The sequence below is a fragment of the Molothrus aeneus genome, chromosome 12 (assembly GCF_037042795.1).
Source record: "Molothrus aeneus isolate 106 chromosome 12, BPBGC_Maene_1.0, whole genome shotgun sequence".
Classification (NCBI taxonomy): Eukaryota; Metazoa; Chordata; class Aves; order Passeriformes; family Icteridae; genus Molothrus; species Molothrus aeneus.
The window spans coordinates 14484455-14502336 of record NC_089657.1 but is presented as its reverse complement, the minus strand read 5'-3'; the positions used below and the strand labels follow the sequence as shown (position 1 = coordinate 14502336).

The following is a 17882-nucleotide window of genomic DNA, read 5'->3' as shown; positions in this document are numbered from 1 at the left end:
AAGCACACCAGGAGGGGGCAGATACTGCAGGTGTACAAGGGAAGAGTTCAAATGACACATGGGAAAGTGCTTCATGGTCTGACCATATTGCAGCCAGAGGAGAGCTGCACGTGGTTCTCACTGATCATGTTCCTGGCCTTGGCACCCAAGAGGACACTGGAGCCTTGGAGGAGAGCTGGAGGCCAGGAAGGTTGAGGAGGTGCTGAGGTGTGTTCCACTACAGCCTCTCCACTCTAACTCTCAATTGCAGACCACTGACCTCTCAGTCGTGTTTAAGGAGTCCACTGCCACCACCCCCCTGGTGTTCGTGCTGTCCCCAGGCACTGACCCTGCTGCCGACCTCTACAAGTTTGCTGAAGAAATGAAGTTCACACAAAAGCTCTCTGCCATTTCTCTGGGCCAAGGACAGGTAAGCTGTCAGTGCATTCCTGGAACAGCAGTGTCCTGGCACTCGTATCAACTTCACCAAGCTCCAAGTAGGTCAAACATTTGCAGCACTATGAAAATACCCCCACGCCCCAGGACCCTTACTCACCAACCTTCTGCTTCTACCTCCTTGGGATGGGAGCTGCAGCAGCTTGCACTACAGTGCCTTCTAACTTCCCAAATCCATCTGTAGTCCTTCTATTCCCTCCACCCTCCCTCACAGGCTTATAAAAGCTGTAAAAAAACATTGCTGTGCCATCAAACAGCAAAGGTCCAGCTGAGCCATGGGGGCAAAGCCAGGCCATGGCTCTGGACAGAGGTCCTTCCAGCCAGCTCCAGGGAGCTGCCTCCCTGTCCTGTTCAGCACAGCACAGAATGCCATGGGAAGGGTCTCTGAGCTCTCCCTTTCTGCCTCTGCAGGGCCCCCGTGCTGAAGCCATGTTGCACAGTGCCATGGAGCAGGGCAACTGGGTCTTCTTCCAGAACTGCCACCTGGCCCCCAGCTGGATGCCTTCACTGGAGAGACTCATTGAGGCCATTGACCCCAGCAAGGTGCGATGTTTAACTGAGCAGGTGCCCACTCTGAGGATAGCAGGCAGGAGGCTGGAGCCTGGGAGGAGCCCAGCTCTAGTTCAGACCCATCCACAGGCTCCTTGTAGAACCAGAGGGTCAGTGCAGGAGCAGCTGCAGGGGCTGTGCCTGCACCCTCTGAGCACTTGCTGCCTTCTGGACCTCCAGGTGCATCCAGACTTTCGCCTGTGGCTCACCAGTCTACCAAGCAACCACTTCCCTGTGTCCATTCTCCAGAATGGCTCCAAGATGACCATTGAGCCCCCCCGTGGGGTCAAGGCCAACCTGCTCAAGTCCTACATTAGTTTCAGTGATGACTTCTTGAATTCTTGCTCCAAGGTAAGACCCAGATTGTGCTTTGGCTTGCTGTCCCCATTCTGTGCCTGCTCCAATCTATGCTTTCCACCTGGAAAGCTCCTCTCTAGTCATAGATCTTCCTCCCCATTAGAGAATCCATGTGCTAAAGGAGGTGTTTCTCATAAACTCACATCTGTAAAGAGCCACTTGGAAGTTTTACTTTGAGAAACAGAAGCAACAGTATTTCAGAGGCCTGGCATAAGGCACTTGCAAGGAGTGAGTCATGGACTTCCCCAGCACAGCACCAGTGACTGAGGTTTCCCCCTCTCCAAGCTCCAGTTGGCACTCCTGAATTGGCACATTTGCTCTGCCAGGTCCCAGCAGGACTCAACTCCCTCCAAGGATGTCTCCTCCCAAGCTGAGCAACTCTCCCTGTTTCCCACAGGTCACAGAGTTTAAATCCTTGTTGCTGTCACTTTGCTTCTTCCATGGGAACATGCTGGAGAGGAGAAAGTTTGGACCTTTGGGGTTCAATATCCCCTATGAGTTCACAGACGGAGACCTCCGCATCTGCATCAGTCAGCTGCAAATGTTCTTGAACGAATATGCAGAAATTCCCTACAAGGTGAGAGCTGCCCCTCCTGCGAGGGAACAGGCTCATGATGCAGACATGGATCAGAACCATGGATCAGAACCACGGTGGGGTCTCTTGCAGGTTCTGAAATACACAGCTGGGGAGATCAACTATGGCGGCCGCGTGACCGACGACTGGGACCGGCGCTGCATCATGAGCATTTTGGAAGATTTCTACAAACCTGAGGTTTTAAGTCCTGACTTTGCCTATTCAGAATCAGGTGTCTACAAGCAGATCAGTACCTCTTCTGACCTCAATGTAAGTACTCAAGTCACAAATTGCAGCTCATTGATCCAGGGGGATTGTCACAGTGCAAAGGGGATCTCTCCTCTCTGAAACCCATTGCACTTTCAGGTCCCTGGGGGAATATAAGTTTGTAAGAACCTAGGGATTTTCAGCTGATCTTGGTCCCAGAGTCTTTGTGGATTCCTCTCCAGGGCTACCTCCAATATGTCAAGGGCCTGCCTCTCAATGACAGCCCGGAGCTCTTTGGTTTACACGACAATGCCGACATCACCTTCGCTCAGAACGAGACCTTTGCACTGCTGGGGGCCATTTCACAGCTGCAGCCCAAGACCATCTCACTGGGAGGCCGCAGCAGGGAAGAGGTGGGTGCCCCAGTGCTGACAGTGCTCTGGCAGCCAGTGCCCAGCATGGGCAGTGAGTACAAGCACCAGCTCTCAGCAGGTGCCACTCTGCCTGCTGGGTTCCAGCGATGGCACTGCCGTGCTGGCGTTAGCTCTCCTTCTCAGCAGCCCTGGGGCTGGATTAGAAGGATGCTGCCACTTGCTGCTTTCCTTCCAGATTGTGGAGGAGACCTCCAAGGACATCCTGGCAAAGCTGCCTGACACCATGAACGTGCAGGAAGTGATTGAGAAATACCCACTGCTCTATGAAGAATCCATGAACACAGTGCTGGTGCAGGAGGTGATCAGGTAAAACTCCTGTGGAATCACGTCCTAGGGAACAGCAGAGATGTGCAGGCCCCTGCTGCCACCCACCTTTTGGGAACCTCAGTACTGAGCACAACAGTGGGGTTGGCAGTCACACTAGCAACTGTGTTGTCCCAGCCAGGACCTTTGGCTGATTCCGTCTCCATCTGTAACAGTCAGCAGTTTAGGGCTGGGGGAGCAGCTGTGAGACCCTGTTGAAGAGGATTGGGGCTGGGAGTTACATGGAGGAGCTTCACTTGTGTATAAAGATCCACACCCCCTCTGGGCAGGCAATGGGTGATAAAACCACTGCAGAGAGTCACTCTGCTCCCTCTGCCCTTTCTCTGTAGGTACAACAAGCTCCTGGAGGAGGTTGCCTTAAGTCTGAAGGATTTGCTGAAAGCTCTCAAGGGCCTGGTCGTGATGTCCTCTCGGCTGGAGCTGATGGCCAGCAGTTTGTACAACAACACTGTTCCTGAAATATGGAATGCCAAGGTATGTACCCCAGCCAGCCCAGCTGCTGCCAGAGCTCACCCAAACCAGAGGAATGGGTTATCAGCTGCTGCTGGACTGGGCTGTCTCACATGGAGCTGGCTCTTGCTCCCCTGGCACGGAGGTGTCTCCTGCCTCGTGCAGCTCCCAGTTGTTCCCAGCCCCTGGGCTCTGGGCAGCTCTCAGAGGCACAAGGTCTAGGCTGTCCTTGAGTGCATTCAGCACCTCCCTCTGTGGGTTCCCCACAGGCCTATCCATCCCTGAAGCCGTTGGCATCCTGGGTGAACGACTTGGTGCAGCGGATTGAATTCCTGCAGAACTGGATCAGCCATGGGATCCCCTCTGTGTTCTGGATCAGTGGATTCTTCTTCCCCCAAGCCTTCCTCACCGGGACACTGCAGAACTTTGCCAGGAAGTCTGTCATCTCCATTGATACCATCTCGTTTAGCTTCCAGGTCAGTAAATCAGGTGGAGAGTCTGAATTTATTTGGAATCTCCTGCTAGAAAGCCACAAAGGCCCTGACCTGCCCAAGAGGTGAAGCCACCAGGCTACCCAGCTGCCTATGGCTCTATCATCCTCTTTGTGCTTGGATACACCAACCCACCCACATTGCCAGATACCTCCCCAAGGCTGGCAGAGGCTTCTGCTTCCAGACCTGCCCACATCCCCCTCCACCAGCCCTGTCCCAGGCTGCCCCTCTGAGAGCTGTGGCACGCTCTCTTTTGGCAGCGCTGGCTTAACTAAGGGCTGCTTAAGAGGCTTCTGGGGGCTGAGCCGCCAGGGACACGCCTTGAGCCAGGGCCCGGCGGCCCCTCCCCGTGGCAGGTCATGAAGGAGTCGGTGAAGGAGCTGACGCAGCAGCCCAAAGTGGGCTGCTACATCCACGGCTTGTTCCTGGAGGGCGCCCGCTGGGACGCGGCCGCGGGTAAGCTGGCCGAGTCCCGCCCCAAGGAGCTCTACACGGACATGGCTGTCATCTGGCTGCTGCCTGTCGCCAACCGCAAGCCTCCAGAATCCGGCTCCTACCTGTGCCCCATCTATAAGACTCTCACTCGCGCAGGTAGGTGCCCTAAAGGCAGACTTGCAGAATCAGGGGAGCTGCAGGAGTGGCTAGGAGGGGCAGCAGGGAGTTCCTCCTGCCGTACATGGGCATAGAGAAGGCACTGCTGGCAGTGGCCAGCCAGGGAGAAAAGATTTCTCCTGCTGCGGTTGAGGAGATGGAGCAGCAGGCACACTGGCTCTGCAGCAGTGCCCATGGCCAGGCTCTGCTCCAGCCCACAAGCCTGCTTCCCCAGCCCTGCCCAGCTAGTCACCAGGCTTAGGGTGGGGACAAGGGCTCCTGGATGGGCAGTGTGCAGCAGCACTACCCTCTCACCCTTGCTTCCCCCATTACAGGCACGTTGTCAACAACGGGCCACTCCACCAACTACGTGATTGCTGTGGAGATCCCTACGGACAAGCCAGAGAAGCACTGGATCAAACGGGGCACAGCCTTGATCTGTGCCCTGGACTTTTAGCCAGAAAATGCAGTGAGCCAGCCCAGGAACCCACTGCAGCTGAGGGCCTGAGCTGGGCTGCTGCCCTCTTCTTCTCCTGCCCTCCTTCTGCTGAGGTGAGTCCTACCCTTCCCCTGTTGTGTCAATAAATGGAGCCTGGTATTGTTGCACGCTCCCCATGATTACTTCAAATCTCTAGACCAGAGATGAGCTGCCAGCAGTGATAACAGGGCCTGGAGCTGGCACATGGTGCTCCCAGCCCCACTGCCCTCCACCTCCTTCCCTCACACACTTCTTCCATGGCTGGCCATTACAGGATAGCTTTATTCCTTCAGACAGATCCATTATTTACAGCACTTGATATTAGACACAGCAAGAGACAGAAGGATTTTCTTTCCTTCAACAAATACCAAAAGAACTGTTTCATAGTCAAGATCTGCACACATATTGAAAAAATTCAGTCCTCTCCTGTGGCAGCTCCACCTCAGGACAGTGCTGGGGAGCAGTGCTCACCTCTGATATCTCAGATTTTCTGCCAAGCTCCTGGGGGCTGGCAGGAGGCAGCCAGGCTGTACCAGCAAGCTCTGGTTAGCAGCCAGCCAGGGGGAAGAGATGTGGGGGGGGGGTCCCTCTGCTGCTGCCCCCATCCCACCTCCACCATTGCAGCAACCCTGCCAAGAGGCTTTACCAAGCCACAGTCAGAGTCCACCCTCGTGCAATGCCCAGCACCTGATCTGTTCACAATTCACAGGGTTTCTCTGGGGCTGGTGCAATCCTGTGTGACCCATAGGCATTACCGGGGGCACAGAGCTGGTCCCAGGGAGAGCAGCCAGGGCAGGAAGAGGCACAGGCCACTCCCAGCACTGCCACAGAGGGCTGGGGACAAGGCCCAGCTCCACAGACGAGTCTACCCACCCTCATCCAGCAACAGAGCTGCCATGGCCTTCTGGGGAGCCAGGCTACATGGGGAAGGTGTCACCACCCCCAGGAGCTCAGCCAGCACCAGGCACTGCAGTGTGGGGTGGGTGCAAAAGTGGCTCTGTCCTGGGGCCACCTTGTTAAGAATGGCCAGAGTCTAGGTTAGGACCAAAAATCAGTGTGGAGAAAGGAGGGAGAAGGATAGAAAACATGAACATCCCAGGGAAGCACAGAGCTGAAGGCCCGGACACAGGAGGACACAAGCCACAGCCAGCTGCGGCCAGCACAGCCTCACGTGGGCATTGCCAGCGTTCCCACAAGGCCAGACCCATCCCCAGCTGGGTGGGCTCCTTCCCTCCAGTCACAGTCCTCAGCCAGGGCACTGAGACAGAGGTGACAAGGTCTGGCTGCTGCCATGGCATGGTCAGGCAGCTGAGCACTCCAGACTCCCTTCTGCTGCAGGGACTCCTCCAGACAGGTTCTTGCCTTTCACAGCTTAGGTGCAGAGAAAACCCGATTTCCCTTTGTCCCCAGGCTCCACCTGGGCAGAGGGCTTGTCACTGTGGTCCCTCTTCCTTGGGCAAAAGGTAACATAGATGCAAGTGCCAGTGCCCAAAGCCTCAAAGCCCAACTGCTGTTTGCCAGCCTTGGCTACTGGCGCTTGGCCTTGTAGGGGCGGGAGCGTTTCCGGCGGTCCGGCTTCCTCTGCTTGTGCAGGCGGCCGATGCTGACTCCCTGCCGCCGGCGCACCGAGATGTTCTGCTCCACCAGGCTGGCCAGCATGCCTGCAGGGAGAGCACACACACGGGCCTGGAGGGCTGGCACTACCCCTGCCACAGGGCAGCCCTGCCTCTCTCACTCAAAAGCCATCAGTGGGTACCTCTTGGGACTATATAGTGGAAGGAGAAAGCAGAAATCTGTGGCTCCCCAGATCGAGCCTGTGCCCCAGGCCTGGCCTGAACAGGGAGCCAGGCGAGGCGAGCAGCCCAGGCTCCCAGCTGCTGCTCCATCATGCTGAGTGCCCCAAACCCTCTGCCCCATGAGCACAGCTCACCTTCCTGGGCCAGCATGGATATGAAAGTACAGATGAACTCATCATAGTTGTGGGTTCTCCTCTGGTCGTCGATCTACAAAGAGACAAATCCACAAATAAACCACAAGCAGGGGGGAGGGAGACGGGAGAGTTCAAGGTTAACAGGGGACAAAGAAGTGGCATGCCTGGCACAGCCCATGGACTAGGGAGACTGAAGCAGGAAGGCACCCACCTCCCAGCCTCTCTTGGGCCAGTGCACAACTGGGACTGTCTCCATCCCAGTTCAGATGCCAGCATGTTCCACAAAGAGCAGCTGGGAAAAGGTGAAGGTGGACAGAGGAGGTATCTCTGCTGACTCTCCCAGGCCTCCTATCAGTGCTGGTGTACATCCCAGCACTGTATCACCCTCCCCCAGGCCGCCAGTGCTGGCCCAGGGCTGTGGTCTGTCCTGGTAACAGCTCTGCCCCACTGGGCTGTTTAGTAACAAGGAAGAGACTCTGAATGTTCCTCATCACCATTCTCAGCTGAACCACTCTCCCTCCATTTTTACATAAAACCACCCCAGACAAAAGCCTTTGGACAGCTAAATCAGCAGTGCAAACAAGCCAGCAGCACACCTTGAATTTCTTCCTCTTCTCTACCTCCTCCTTCAGGCAGGCCTCGTAGTTTGCAATCTCTGCTTCCACACACTTGAGCAGTGCCAGCAGCTCCTACCGGGATCAAGCAGACCAAACATGAGCACAGACCCAACCACAGCCCAGAAGCCAGCAGGGTGAGCTGGCAGGTGCTCATCTCTGTGTTAGGAGAGAGATGATTCATCAAAGGAAAAACACTTGCCAGGGGAAAACAAGGAGATCAGTTCATTGAAGGGAATTCACTATGGCTAACCCCAGGCAAGGTGAGTTCTGCCCCAGCTCCAAGGTTTGGGACAGGGGAAGGGCTGCCTGTATCCCAGAATCCACCCCCTCACCCTCCACCCACAGGGCCTGCTTGCCCTCAAAAACAAAATCTGAAGACTTCCCTTTGGAATAGCAGTTTCTACCCAGCTCTCCTCCAGGCAGCCCTTGGTGCCCTTGTGCTGCCTGAGCCTGGTGGTGCCCCTAGCTGGAGGGCACAGACAGGCTGTGAGTTACCAGCGGGATGGGACTTGGGGTGCAGGATCTCACCAGCTCCTGGCCCAGAAGAGAGCATAGCAAGCTGAACGTCTCAGCTGCAGAGACAGGGTCTGTGCCCACTACTAAGGCAAAGGTCCCCGAGATGACGCAAGGCACAAAACCTGCAATGCCCTGTGCCTCGAGGCACAGCTGCGACGACACGCGAGGGGACACCGTGCACATGCAGTTCAGTCACTGCCAGCGCTGCTGCGCCTCCGGGTGAGCTCCACGTTCCCAGGGCTGTTGCAGCACAAAACTCACCTTGGGAGAATACTTTTCCCCCCCAGGGTGATCACTGGTCCTGCCAAGTCCCACCTTCTCTTTGCTGTCACTGGCCTCACTGCCCTCCTTCTCCTCCAGTTTGATCGCAACCGGGGCCTCTTCACCGGGTTTGATGGAAGAGGGGGAGTTTTTCCCATCTACACACAGGGGAAGGAAGCATTAGGAGCCACCACAAAGGACTGGCATCACCCCCGAAGTCAAAGGACACTGTCCTGTCAGCCCAGGCAGGACCCCACCCCCTAGAGCAGGCAGTTACCTGCAGCAGCCAGCGGGCAGAACACGCCATCCTCGGTGAGGTGCAGCAGGCCGGAGCTGACGATGGGCCCCAGGTCCCTGACGGCGCGGTTGTAGCGCAGGCAGTCGAGGCGCAGCAGCCCGTCCTCCTCGCCGAACAGCACCTTGGAGATGTGCGAGGTGACGGGGCTGGAGGGGCGCGTGGGGTTGGCCGAGCGGATTGGGGAGCGCAGCGGGGAGTTGAAGGCGCTGCCGATCTCGGAGGCCGTGTCCGTGCTCTCGTTGCTGGGCGTGGGGGACGGCTGGGAGTGCGTGACCACGGCCACGGCGGCGCCCCCGCCGCTCGTCTTGATGGACAGGGGGATGGAAAGATCCTTCTGAGATTCCTTCAGCTTCTCAGCCAGGACGTTGATGGTGTTGGGCTGCAGGACAGAGAGCTGGCCATCTGCGGCCCCTGCCACGTGCTCTTGCTTCACTTGCCCTTTCCTCTTGTACCTGCCCAGAAACACAGCAGGGAAGGTGAGTAGCTGGTGGAAAGAGGTAGGGGCCCACCATGGACACTGCCAGCTCTGTGCTCAGCAGTCCAGGCTGCCTGCTGGCATGAAACAAGGTCTGAAACATTTCAACATCATTCCCAGTGTCACCAGCTTCTCTTGCAGCACCTCAGCACCACTGAGCCACTCAGTCCTGGGGATCCCTACACTGCTGGGGGGCACAGGGTGCTGTGTATCCCCTGCTCTTCTTCCAAAGCCCCCAAAGCTCCCTTGCTGCGACCCCAACTTCCTGGCCTCAGAAGCAGTCTAAGCACACCAACACCAGGAGCAGAACTGACAATCAGCACTGTGGAACCAAGGTTCCTCAAAGCCCCAAAGCCTGCTGCCAATACCCAGTTACTCTCAGGCAGCTGAAATTAAGAGTTGGCTGTAAAGAGCTACAGAAGGACTTTACAAAACCCAGTGAGTGAAAAGTAAAATGGCAGGTGAAGAGAAGAATGGAACTATCAAGATCTAAGGAAGGAGGTTAGGGAAGTCCTTGCTGATGGTTCTGCAAATGTCAGCTCCCAGCCCCCAGCCACAGCTCAAGCTGTCACCTGATGGCTGAGTTGGTGTTACGAACTTCCTCCTCATCATCATCATCATAGTCATCATCATCATCCGAGTACTGCTGGTGCTGTCGGACTGGGACCCGGTTGCGACCCACTCCTGCTGCAAGGTCTTCCTCCTCCTGCAACACACCACTGCTGAAGGCCTGCTGGCAGCAGGGCAAGGAGGAAGAACCCAGAGGACTCGTCCTCAGTCCAGCCCAACACCAGGACTTGGCTCTTTTGAAACAGGGACCCTTCCCCATTGTTGTTCAGTTGATCCACATTAAGGTAAACCTCCTTTGTCAGGTCAGTCTTTATTTACCCTCTCCCCTACCAGCCTGGGTTAGTACAAGGCCAGGGTGGCTGCAAGGCAGGGCCAGGCTTAGGCCAGCTGACAGCTGTGGTCCCACAGAGGGGAGGGGGTGCAGGCAAAGAGCTCAGCTTGAATCAGCTGTGCTGCTAGCCTGGCGCTCCAGCCTACCTGCATGGGGGACTTGGCATAGTTGTGGTTATCCAGGAAGGCTGGCAGTCTCTGCACAATAGGGTTGGGGTTTGCTGGAGGGGCCCCATTGATGCCGCTCGCTGCTGTCTTTGGCACCGGTTTGGATTTGCTGGGCGGGCTCTGCGTGGCCGTGGGGTGGCCCTGGCTGGTGGCTTCATCAGTGCCATCTGCCACACAAGCACAGCACTGCCTTTCATCACCAGCACTGTCACCTCTTACTCCTTTACCACCCCTTACTCACCCTGGTGAGAGAAGAGGTCTTGCACTCTCCCAGACCACCACAACCACCTCCATCTGTCACCGCTGTCCCCAAACTCCAGCCCTCCCACTTTCAAGCTTCACACCCTCCAACACAGCCCCAGGCACACAGGCATCACCATGCCCCAGGTGAGCCAGCTGTTGTCACCACCCTGCACTCACTCCATGGCAGGCCAGGCTGGCAACACTGCTGGTACAAGGCCCTACCTGGATGAGTGCTCTCTGGAGTCACGGTCTTGCTGCTGGCTGGCTTTGCCTCTTCACCAGGCTGAGACTCCTGAGACTTCTGGGTCTGGATCAGCTCAGGCTGAGTTACTCGGATAAGCTGTAAAGCAAATGACAGAGAAGCTGCATGCTGGACCAGCAATGACCCAAACCACATCCTTCCCACTCAAGCACTGCAGAGCTCATGAGGGTGAGCCAACACCAAGTGCCCAGGCACACAAAAAACACAGGTGAACCACCTCCCAGGTGAGCAGCAATGGCCAAGCAGTGAGGCTGGCTATGTCCTCTTCCCACAATATTTTTCCCAAGGCCAAACCAAACCCCTAACACCAGGGCCCTGGCAGCACAGGTAGATGCCCTGACAAAGCCTATTCCCCACAGCAGCCCTGCATTCCCTCAGGGGCTGGGCTGTCCTACCTGCTGCAAGGCCTCCAGCACAGTCTGGCGGTTCATCTTCAGGATGTGCAGTTTGGACTCGTATTTCATCCTCCGGTCAGGCACCACGGCCATCAGGTTGAAGCGGATGTCGTGGTACGGCTCCCTGCAGGAAGGGCAGCAGCCCTCAGCCACAGGATCATGGTGACAGCCCCATCCCCACCTCCTGCCAGGCACTGAACACCAACACACCCATGGCTTCTCCCCAAAACCAGGTCAACCTCACGGTGGCCAATGAAGCAGTACAAGGTTTCTTCCGCTACCACACAAAACACTCTCAGAGTCACAGGTTAGCTGAGGTGGGAAGAGACCTATGAGACTCATCTGCTCCAGGCCCTGCTCCAACCAATATCATCCAGAGCTAGTCACAGGACAACATCCAGACAGCTTCTGAATAGCTCCAGAGATGGAGATTCCATCTTTAGGCAACCTATGCCAGTACTGTCAGCCTCATGCCCAAGCATCCAAGAGGCCCAGCTCAAGACCAGAAGCACCACTCCTTCTCCTATGGACTTGAGCTAACACAGACCTAACAGGCCACTCCTAACGCTGTGCAGCATTTGCAGGGACTCTGCATCATACAGGGAATACATGCTCTGCAGACAACAGAAAGCAAGGAGCAGAGCACCTGCACCTCTCCATAGGCAACCTCCACCTCCATTTCCACAACCTGCCACTCAGAAAGCACAGGACAAATAATCCAGGGGAATATGGCAAGGGGCCAGTGCTTGGCCCATGGGCCAGGACATTACCCTGCAGTGGCCAGGCCAATGCGCTCCATGATCACTCTCCTGGCTTTGTCCGTCCATTCCTCATCATCTGCCCACGGCCCTGTGATAACAACACACAGCTGGACTTAGCAAAGCAGGCCATGCTGAAGTAAACCAGGTACAGGAAGTGGGTACCTTACCAAAGGGACTGACAGACAGAAACCTGGCAGGGATAAATAACTGCCTGAATGACAGTACTGAGGGGTCAAGTTGTAAGAGAAGGGAGTAATCTGAGCAGCCCAGTGGGATCTGTTTGGACCAGCTGTCTCAACACGTAGTGGTTATTTGGCACAAGGAGATAAATTCTCCTTGTTATATGAAGTTATTTCAGAGCTGAATGACCTTATGGCCCTGAGCAACTGGGAGGAAAATGGCAAGGAAAGCAGTGCATTTAGAAATAGCTGCTTTCTAGGCACAGTCCCCAGCACGCAGGCTCCAAAATTAGCTGTCAAAACTCAGGAGAAATCTGGGAGCGATTCTCCACCAACACCAGTTAACACTAAGAAATGAAAAACAATACCCTTGGACACCCCAGGGGGCTATTCACCTGTGTCAGCAGGCAGGGAAAGGTGGCTCTTACCGTGGTCAATGGGATAGACCTTCAGCCCATCGAGCTCAAAGAGCCGTCCCTTGATGGGCACGTAGCTGACAAAGTGAAACGCCTCCATGGTGCGCACGGCGCTGATCCCGTTCTGCTTCTCCGGCAGATGCCGTGGCTCCGGCCTGCGAGGGACACAGGCCATGGAGAGCCTGCCTCCTCCAGATGGAGGCAGCTGCAGGCCCCTCACTCACCTGGCATGGCTGTTGTGGGCCTTGGCCAGCTCCGGGGCGTTGCCGATGGCATAGCCTTTGCTCTGCAGCCAACAGCAAGAGAGGAGAACAGCTGAGAAGTGACAGGGAACAAATAAAATGCTTCGTCTTCCCACTTCCTCCCTCCATCTACCCACAGGAGCAGGACAAAAACCCTCAGGCACATCCTCTACTCTTCTGAGTTACAGGTAAAGTCCAAGATGGAAAAAGCACACCATTTCTACTGAATAAATTACAGCTAGAGAAAAACAGACTTCACAATTGGTCTGAAGGGAGGAGGACTTTTGCTTACAGGGAGTAAATGACAGAAGGCTCAGAGCTGTGTCCAGCCTAAAGGGACCAAGGCTCTGAGCACAGCAAGGCAGGAATATGAGAGAGAAGAGGCAGTCCTGCTGCAGTGTGCAGCCACAGAGGCAGGGAAGGAGCTAGCTTATGAAGAGCATCACCCCACAAGGGGAGCAAGAGGCAGAACCACCTGTGCCACCCACACACAGCCCTGCCCGACCCTGCCCCTACCTCAGGGCTAAAGCCTTTGGTGAAATCCTTCATGCGGCTCAACGTGGGGCCCAGGTCAACATTGTTGCAGTTCAGGAGGACGCTCAGCAGGGCATGGGTGGCACAGGAATTGGGGATCAGCTAGAGAGTAACACAAAGACCAACTTAACCAGCAGGAACAAGGCAGCCTTTCAACAATCCCTGTGTTGACAATTATCCACTGAAAGCACTGATGCAAGAACCATCAGCACTTGTGAGAGCAGCAACCTGACCTCAGCTCTCACAGGAAGGAGGGAAATCAGTATCACTTAGTGAGCCTCACCATGCCCCACGAGCATCTCTGCTCATAGTGCAGGCCACAGCCTCCCAGCCCTCACTGGATTGCCTCCAACCTGGAGCTCAGGAAAGAGATGCTGCCCTCATGACCAGCAAGATCAGTGCAGCCTGTCAGTCCCACACTGCTTCCCTGAGGTGTCACAGGAGACACCCCACATGCACCTTCCCCCTGCCTGGAGCCTACCTGGTGAGCAAAGAACATGTTATTGACGATGTCATCGTCGATCACCGACGTCTCGTCCACCAGCGTGGAGACCTTGCGGCGGGAGCGGCGCTCCTCAATCCACTTGAACAGGAAGATGAACCCATACACGGGGCTGCACAGAAAAAGCAGCAGAGCTCTGCACCAGCCACACCACTGGGGCTGCTCTGCCCAGCATCAGAAACCTCTGTTTCACAGCATAGCAAAGAGAGAGGAAAAGCAGAACAACCAGTGCCATCTTTCTGGCTGTGATCATCCCTGCCACAATCCCCCAGCCCGACACTACCAAGGACACTCCTGCACTGATGTTCCTGGCTCAGCCTACAATCAAGCTTGAAAACTTTGGGGATTGACAAGTCTTAAGAGGCTGAAGACAAAGAAATGGGAAAATCTCCTCTGGACATTGACTGGCCACTGAATGACCCTCCTTTTACACTCACCTTGGATTTATTTCTGAGAGGCATTCAGCAATGGCTTTTAAGAAGTGACAGCCTCAAAGCCTTTTCACAGCACCAGGACAGGGAGAAAGCCCACACTGCAACCACACCACCTCTGCATGATGACAGAGAGTTGAATCCCTTGGATTCAGCTGCCTCAAACCTGAGGAAGCCCTCCTGGTCCATCACTTACATCTCAGATCTCCATGACAGACAAGCCCGCCCACACAGCCCCTCTGAACACCTGGCCATGAGTTCCCAGGCCCATAGACCACTCTGCTCAGCACAACTCACACTCTCAGGCCTCTGACTCACCCTTGGCATTTGCTCTGCAGATCATAAATCTCCTCTACCTGCACTCCCTTGACCCCTGCAGACAAAGGAGAGAAGCTGGTGTAAGGCCCCCCAGGAAGGACAGGGTAATGTCAGGCACAAAACCAACTTCTCAGAAAGGTTTCTAGGACTTACCAAAATCTTCAACCAGGAGTGTGAAAAGACCTGAAAGGAACAAAACCAACAGGTTACTTCTGTCTGAAGAGAGCAGAGAGGAAATCCACTGCCGTCATCCCCTGAGAGTCCCACATGGTCCCAGGCCAAGGCACAGCCAGAGAATCCACAGCAGAGTGGCACCAGGATCACACCCAGTCCCAGCAGTGAGGCTGCTGAGCTCAGAGTGCTCCAACTCCCTTCATCCCTCCATCCCCACTGACCATCCTCTTCCTCAAGAGGACCTGAACCAACTCTTTCCTGACAGAGCCCACTGCAGCTGGCCTGCCAAGTGAGCAGCAGGGAGTACCGAATTCACACACATACACTTGTAACCAGAGAAATAAATGACTGAAGATATCACAAGATACTTCTAAAAAAATATCATTTCTGTTCATGTTAGTGAAAATCAGTGAGGGGAAATCCAGATCACAGCAACAGGGCTGCAGGGAAGTCCAAGGGCTGAAAGAAGCTCATCTTCATCTCCCTGTCTCTCTGGGGGGAACCAAATCCAACAGCCTGTCTCTAATGGCTACAAAATTCAGGAGGACATAACCAGGGGCACAGAGACAACCACAAGCAAACAAGGATTATCAGATATCTGAGCAGCAGCTGCCCCTCTGATGCTGGAGCAAAGGCAGTCACTCTGCATGTGGAGGAAGCGAGTTCGAGACTGGAATAACAAATCTGCTTTTTTAGCTCCCTTAGAAAGGCTGCTGAAAGCCTGGGAGGAAGTCCAGGGAATACCAATAAGAAGGATTAAATCCAGAGAAACATCTCTGTAAGCAATGGATTTAAGGACCCTGATGTATGTGACTCAATTAAGAAGAGCCCAAGGGGCTTCCAAACCAAAGCTGAAATTATTACAACAGGAAGGAAACTCCTGGGAGCAAAAAATCTTCATTAATTGAGCAGAAAACATTGTATTTCTTACAAAATGGTCAGTGAGAAGCAGTATGCTGTGGAAATAGCATGCTTCAAACCAGTGGGAGGCCAGGCCATTACACGACACCCCATCACCTTCCTGGCCCCTTCCAACCCCACTTTTTTCTCTGGCATAATTCAGCATTTCATTTTTCCTCAGCACCCACAAGAGGCACAGCCCTGCTGCTGACAGGTCTCCTGGAACACTCCAACACCCCCACCACATTATATGGCTTGGCTGGACACATCCTGGTGTCCCCAAGCCCACATAACACTCTGCCAGCAGCCTGGATGTCCCCAGGGCTCTCTTCCCCACCCAAACCTGGATCCACCGACCCTTCTTGACCAGTAAAGCACCCACAGATTCCACCCCAAGCCCTACTCAGAGCCAGTGGGGAGATATTCAGCTACTGGGATGTGCTGGAAGCTGAGAGCAGCACATGGGTCACTCCTAACATCTGTCCCAGCTGCCACCTCTGCAGCCAAACTGCCACATAGCCAAAAAACCCTGCTTCTGTCCAGAGAGACTGTCCCCCAAACAAATAACCTTCCCTCCCAGCTGTGGGAATCCAAACCATGTCCTGGGACGTTTTTCCATGATGAAGGTCAGGAGGGGAATGAGTTCAGCCTCTTCCAAGTACCAGTAAAGAGAATAAAGGACAGCAAAATTGGGGGTGACTGGGACACCCGACACCAGACAGAATCCTTTGCTGAGTGCAAGAGACAAGGATAACTCCAGAGGTCACATTTTCTCACCCACAGCCCCAAAACCTCACCACCCCATCCTAGAGAGCAGCTCCCAGCCTTGCACAGGACAGCCCCATTCCACACTACAGGGACTCAGTTAAAACAACGGGCTAAAACTACATTTCAGACAATACCAGCATCGGCCCTGAAATCCCAACCCCTGAAACAACTCCATCACTCTGCCACAGCATCCACCCCAGGGCAGCGGGAAGGGGACACCCCTGACTTGTGCTCCCGCACCACCCCAGCCTCACCGGTGCACCCGCAGCCCCCCAGAACTTCACCTGCACACCCCATACCCGCACCCCCGCCAAACTGTACCACCTCACCCGCATCCCCAGCCCCCCCAAAACTCCAGCCATACACCACAAGTCCCACCGCTAGCACCCCACACGTGCCCCCACACCCCCAGCCCGCCCCTGCAGCCTCCCTGGCCCATCCGCCACGTCCCCCCCACTCAGGCCCCGCCGCCCGCGTGTCCCTCAGAGCCCCTTCGCCGCCCCGAGCTGTGCCTCGGCCCGTCCCCAGCCCCGCCCGCTACACGGTGCCGTGCCCGCGCTCACCGGGGTCGCTCTCCAGCTCCAGCCAGCCCTTATTCATCTTCCCGCGGGCCGGGCCGCGCCGCCATGTCCGGCCCCCACTGCGGGCCCCGCCGGCGCTCGCCGCTCTGCGTCATCGCGCGCGGTGACGTCACACGGCCGCGACACGCGGACACGGGGGGCGGGAGCGCGCGCAGGTCCGGGAACGGCCCGGGAACGGCCCGGGAACGGCCCGGGAATGGTCTGGGAAACTGCTCAGAACAGGGGCCCGGGAATGGCCCGATGTTCCCTGGAAAACTGTTCCGAGCTCTTACTGCTACCCATACATACTGTAATGTTGGTTTTTCGCGAATATTAAAATGGATTTTACGTGTGTGGTGTTAAAGCAACTTTGTTGCAAAGATACAGTTTTAATTTCTGCTGTTAATTGAGCTTGGTGAAATAGCTGATGTGAGTGTGCCTTTGTTAAACTCCCTGCTGGGATGGGATAACATCCCATGGACACAGGATGAGGACACCTGTACAGATGTGCCAGCCATCAGCACTCCCCTTCTGAAGGCACTGTGGGCCAAAACTGCAGGTGGTGATAAAATGGACCAAACCCACAGCCAAGGAATACACGTGCTCTAAAAGGGTGGAACCAAGGAGGAGCCATGCTAAACAGTTCTTGGAATATGTAAAATAGTTCAGGGAAAAGTTTACTATGTATAATTGTTTATGCATATGTAACAGGCTGATGCCATAGAAATGGTGCATGAAGGGTGTTTCCAATAGAGCAGGTGTGCTCTTGGCTGAGACACACCCGGCCATAACAATCTTTGCTTTATGGGCTTTGTCTCCTGTTGGCCTTCATTAAACTGTTTAAAATTTCACAGGACAGTGAACGTGTTTTTCACATTTTTTCTGGCGCAGGGTGTGCAGGACGGATGGATGTCTGGAGCTTATTGCCTCTAGAGCAGTAGGGTTTGTCACATCTCTCTGTGATTCCTGGTGACTGATTTCCAGCCTCTCTTCTCTCCCTTTCCTCACTGTATGCTGCTACTTCCCTTTATTTTCTGGGGAGTTCAGCTATTGGCATATGCTCTTTATGCCTGCAATTCTCCAGACATTTTGATACTCAATGCTTGTTCAGTTCTGCCCTGTGCCTCAGGGACCCTCTGCTC

General features: G+C 55.2%; 2 protein-coding genes across 3 annotated transcripts in view; one reads left to right on the top strand and one right to left on the bottom strand.

The window, feature by feature from the left end:
- DNAH1 (dynein axonemal heavy chain 1) overlaps nucleotides 1-5015 on the top strand; it is a 67491-nt gene extending 62476 nt beyond the window's left edge. Inside the window, exons 68-78 of the mRNA XM_066558378.1 lie at nucleotides 251-409; nucleotides 847-978; nucleotides 1165-1335; nucleotides 1739-1918; nucleotides 2009-2185; nucleotides 2365-2535; nucleotides 2732-2862; nucleotides 3210-3354; nucleotides 3600-3806; nucleotides 4178-4412; nucleotides 4748-5015. Coding sequence (XP_066414475.1) covers nucleotides 251-409; nucleotides 847-978; nucleotides 1165-1335; nucleotides 1739-1918; nucleotides 2009-2185; nucleotides 2365-2535; nucleotides 2732-2862; nucleotides 3210-3354; nucleotides 3600-3806; nucleotides 4178-4412; nucleotides 4748-4869 — 1830 coding nt within the window. The 3' untranslated portion in view covers nucleotides 4870-5015. The remainder of the gene's footprint in view (nucleotides 1-250; nucleotides 410-846; nucleotides 979-1164; nucleotides 1336-1738; nucleotides 1919-2008; nucleotides 2186-2364; nucleotides 2536-2731; nucleotides 2863-3209; nucleotides 3355-3599; nucleotides 3807-4177; nucleotides 4413-4747) is intronic.
- A 137-nt stretch (nucleotides 5016-5152) lies between these two features.
- On the bottom strand, nucleotides 5153-16848 carry BAP1 (BRCA1 associated deubiquitinase 1). Of its 2 annotated transcripts, none has more exons than XM_066558228.1 (17): nucleotides 16744-16848; nucleotides 14492-14521; nucleotides 14339-14393; nucleotides 13569-13701; nucleotides 13070-13189; nucleotides 12536-12597; nucleotides 12324-12466; nucleotides 11726-11804; nucleotides 10956-11079; nucleotides 10521-10638; nucleotides 10035-10222; nucleotides 9560-9693; nucleotides 8492-8964; nucleotides 8215-8372; nucleotides 7417-7509; nucleotides 6821-6893; nucleotides 5153-6551 (listed from the first exon to the last, which is right to left on the bottom strand). In XM_066558228.1, the coding sequence occupies exons 1-17, from the start codon at nucleotides 16778-16780 to the stop codon at nucleotides 6418-6420; spliced, it is 2154 nt and encodes a 717-aa protein (XP_066414325.1). In that variant the 5' UTR covers nucleotides 16781-16848; the 3' UTR covers nucleotides 5153-6417. The 2 variants fall into 2 exon arrangements, with proteins under 2 accessions (XP_066414325.1, XP_066414327.1); XM_066558230.1 differs by having other exon boundaries at nucleotides 8269-8372.
- Nucleotides 16849-17882: the final 1034 nt, after the last annotated feature.

Coding starts and splice junctions, on each gene's coding strand:
- BAP1 (XM_066558228.1), bottom strand. CDS start 16,780: ATGAATAAGGGCTGGCTGGAGCTGGAGAGCGACCCCG. Junction 14,522..16,743: donor GGAGCTGGAGAGCGACCCCG/GTGAGCGCGGGC, acceptor TGTTCCTTTCAG/GTCTTTTCACACTCCTGGTT. Junction 9,694..10,034: donor ATGCCAAGTCCCCCATGCAG/GTAGGCTGGAGC, acceptor GGTGTGTTGCAG/GAGGAGGAAGACCTTGCAGC.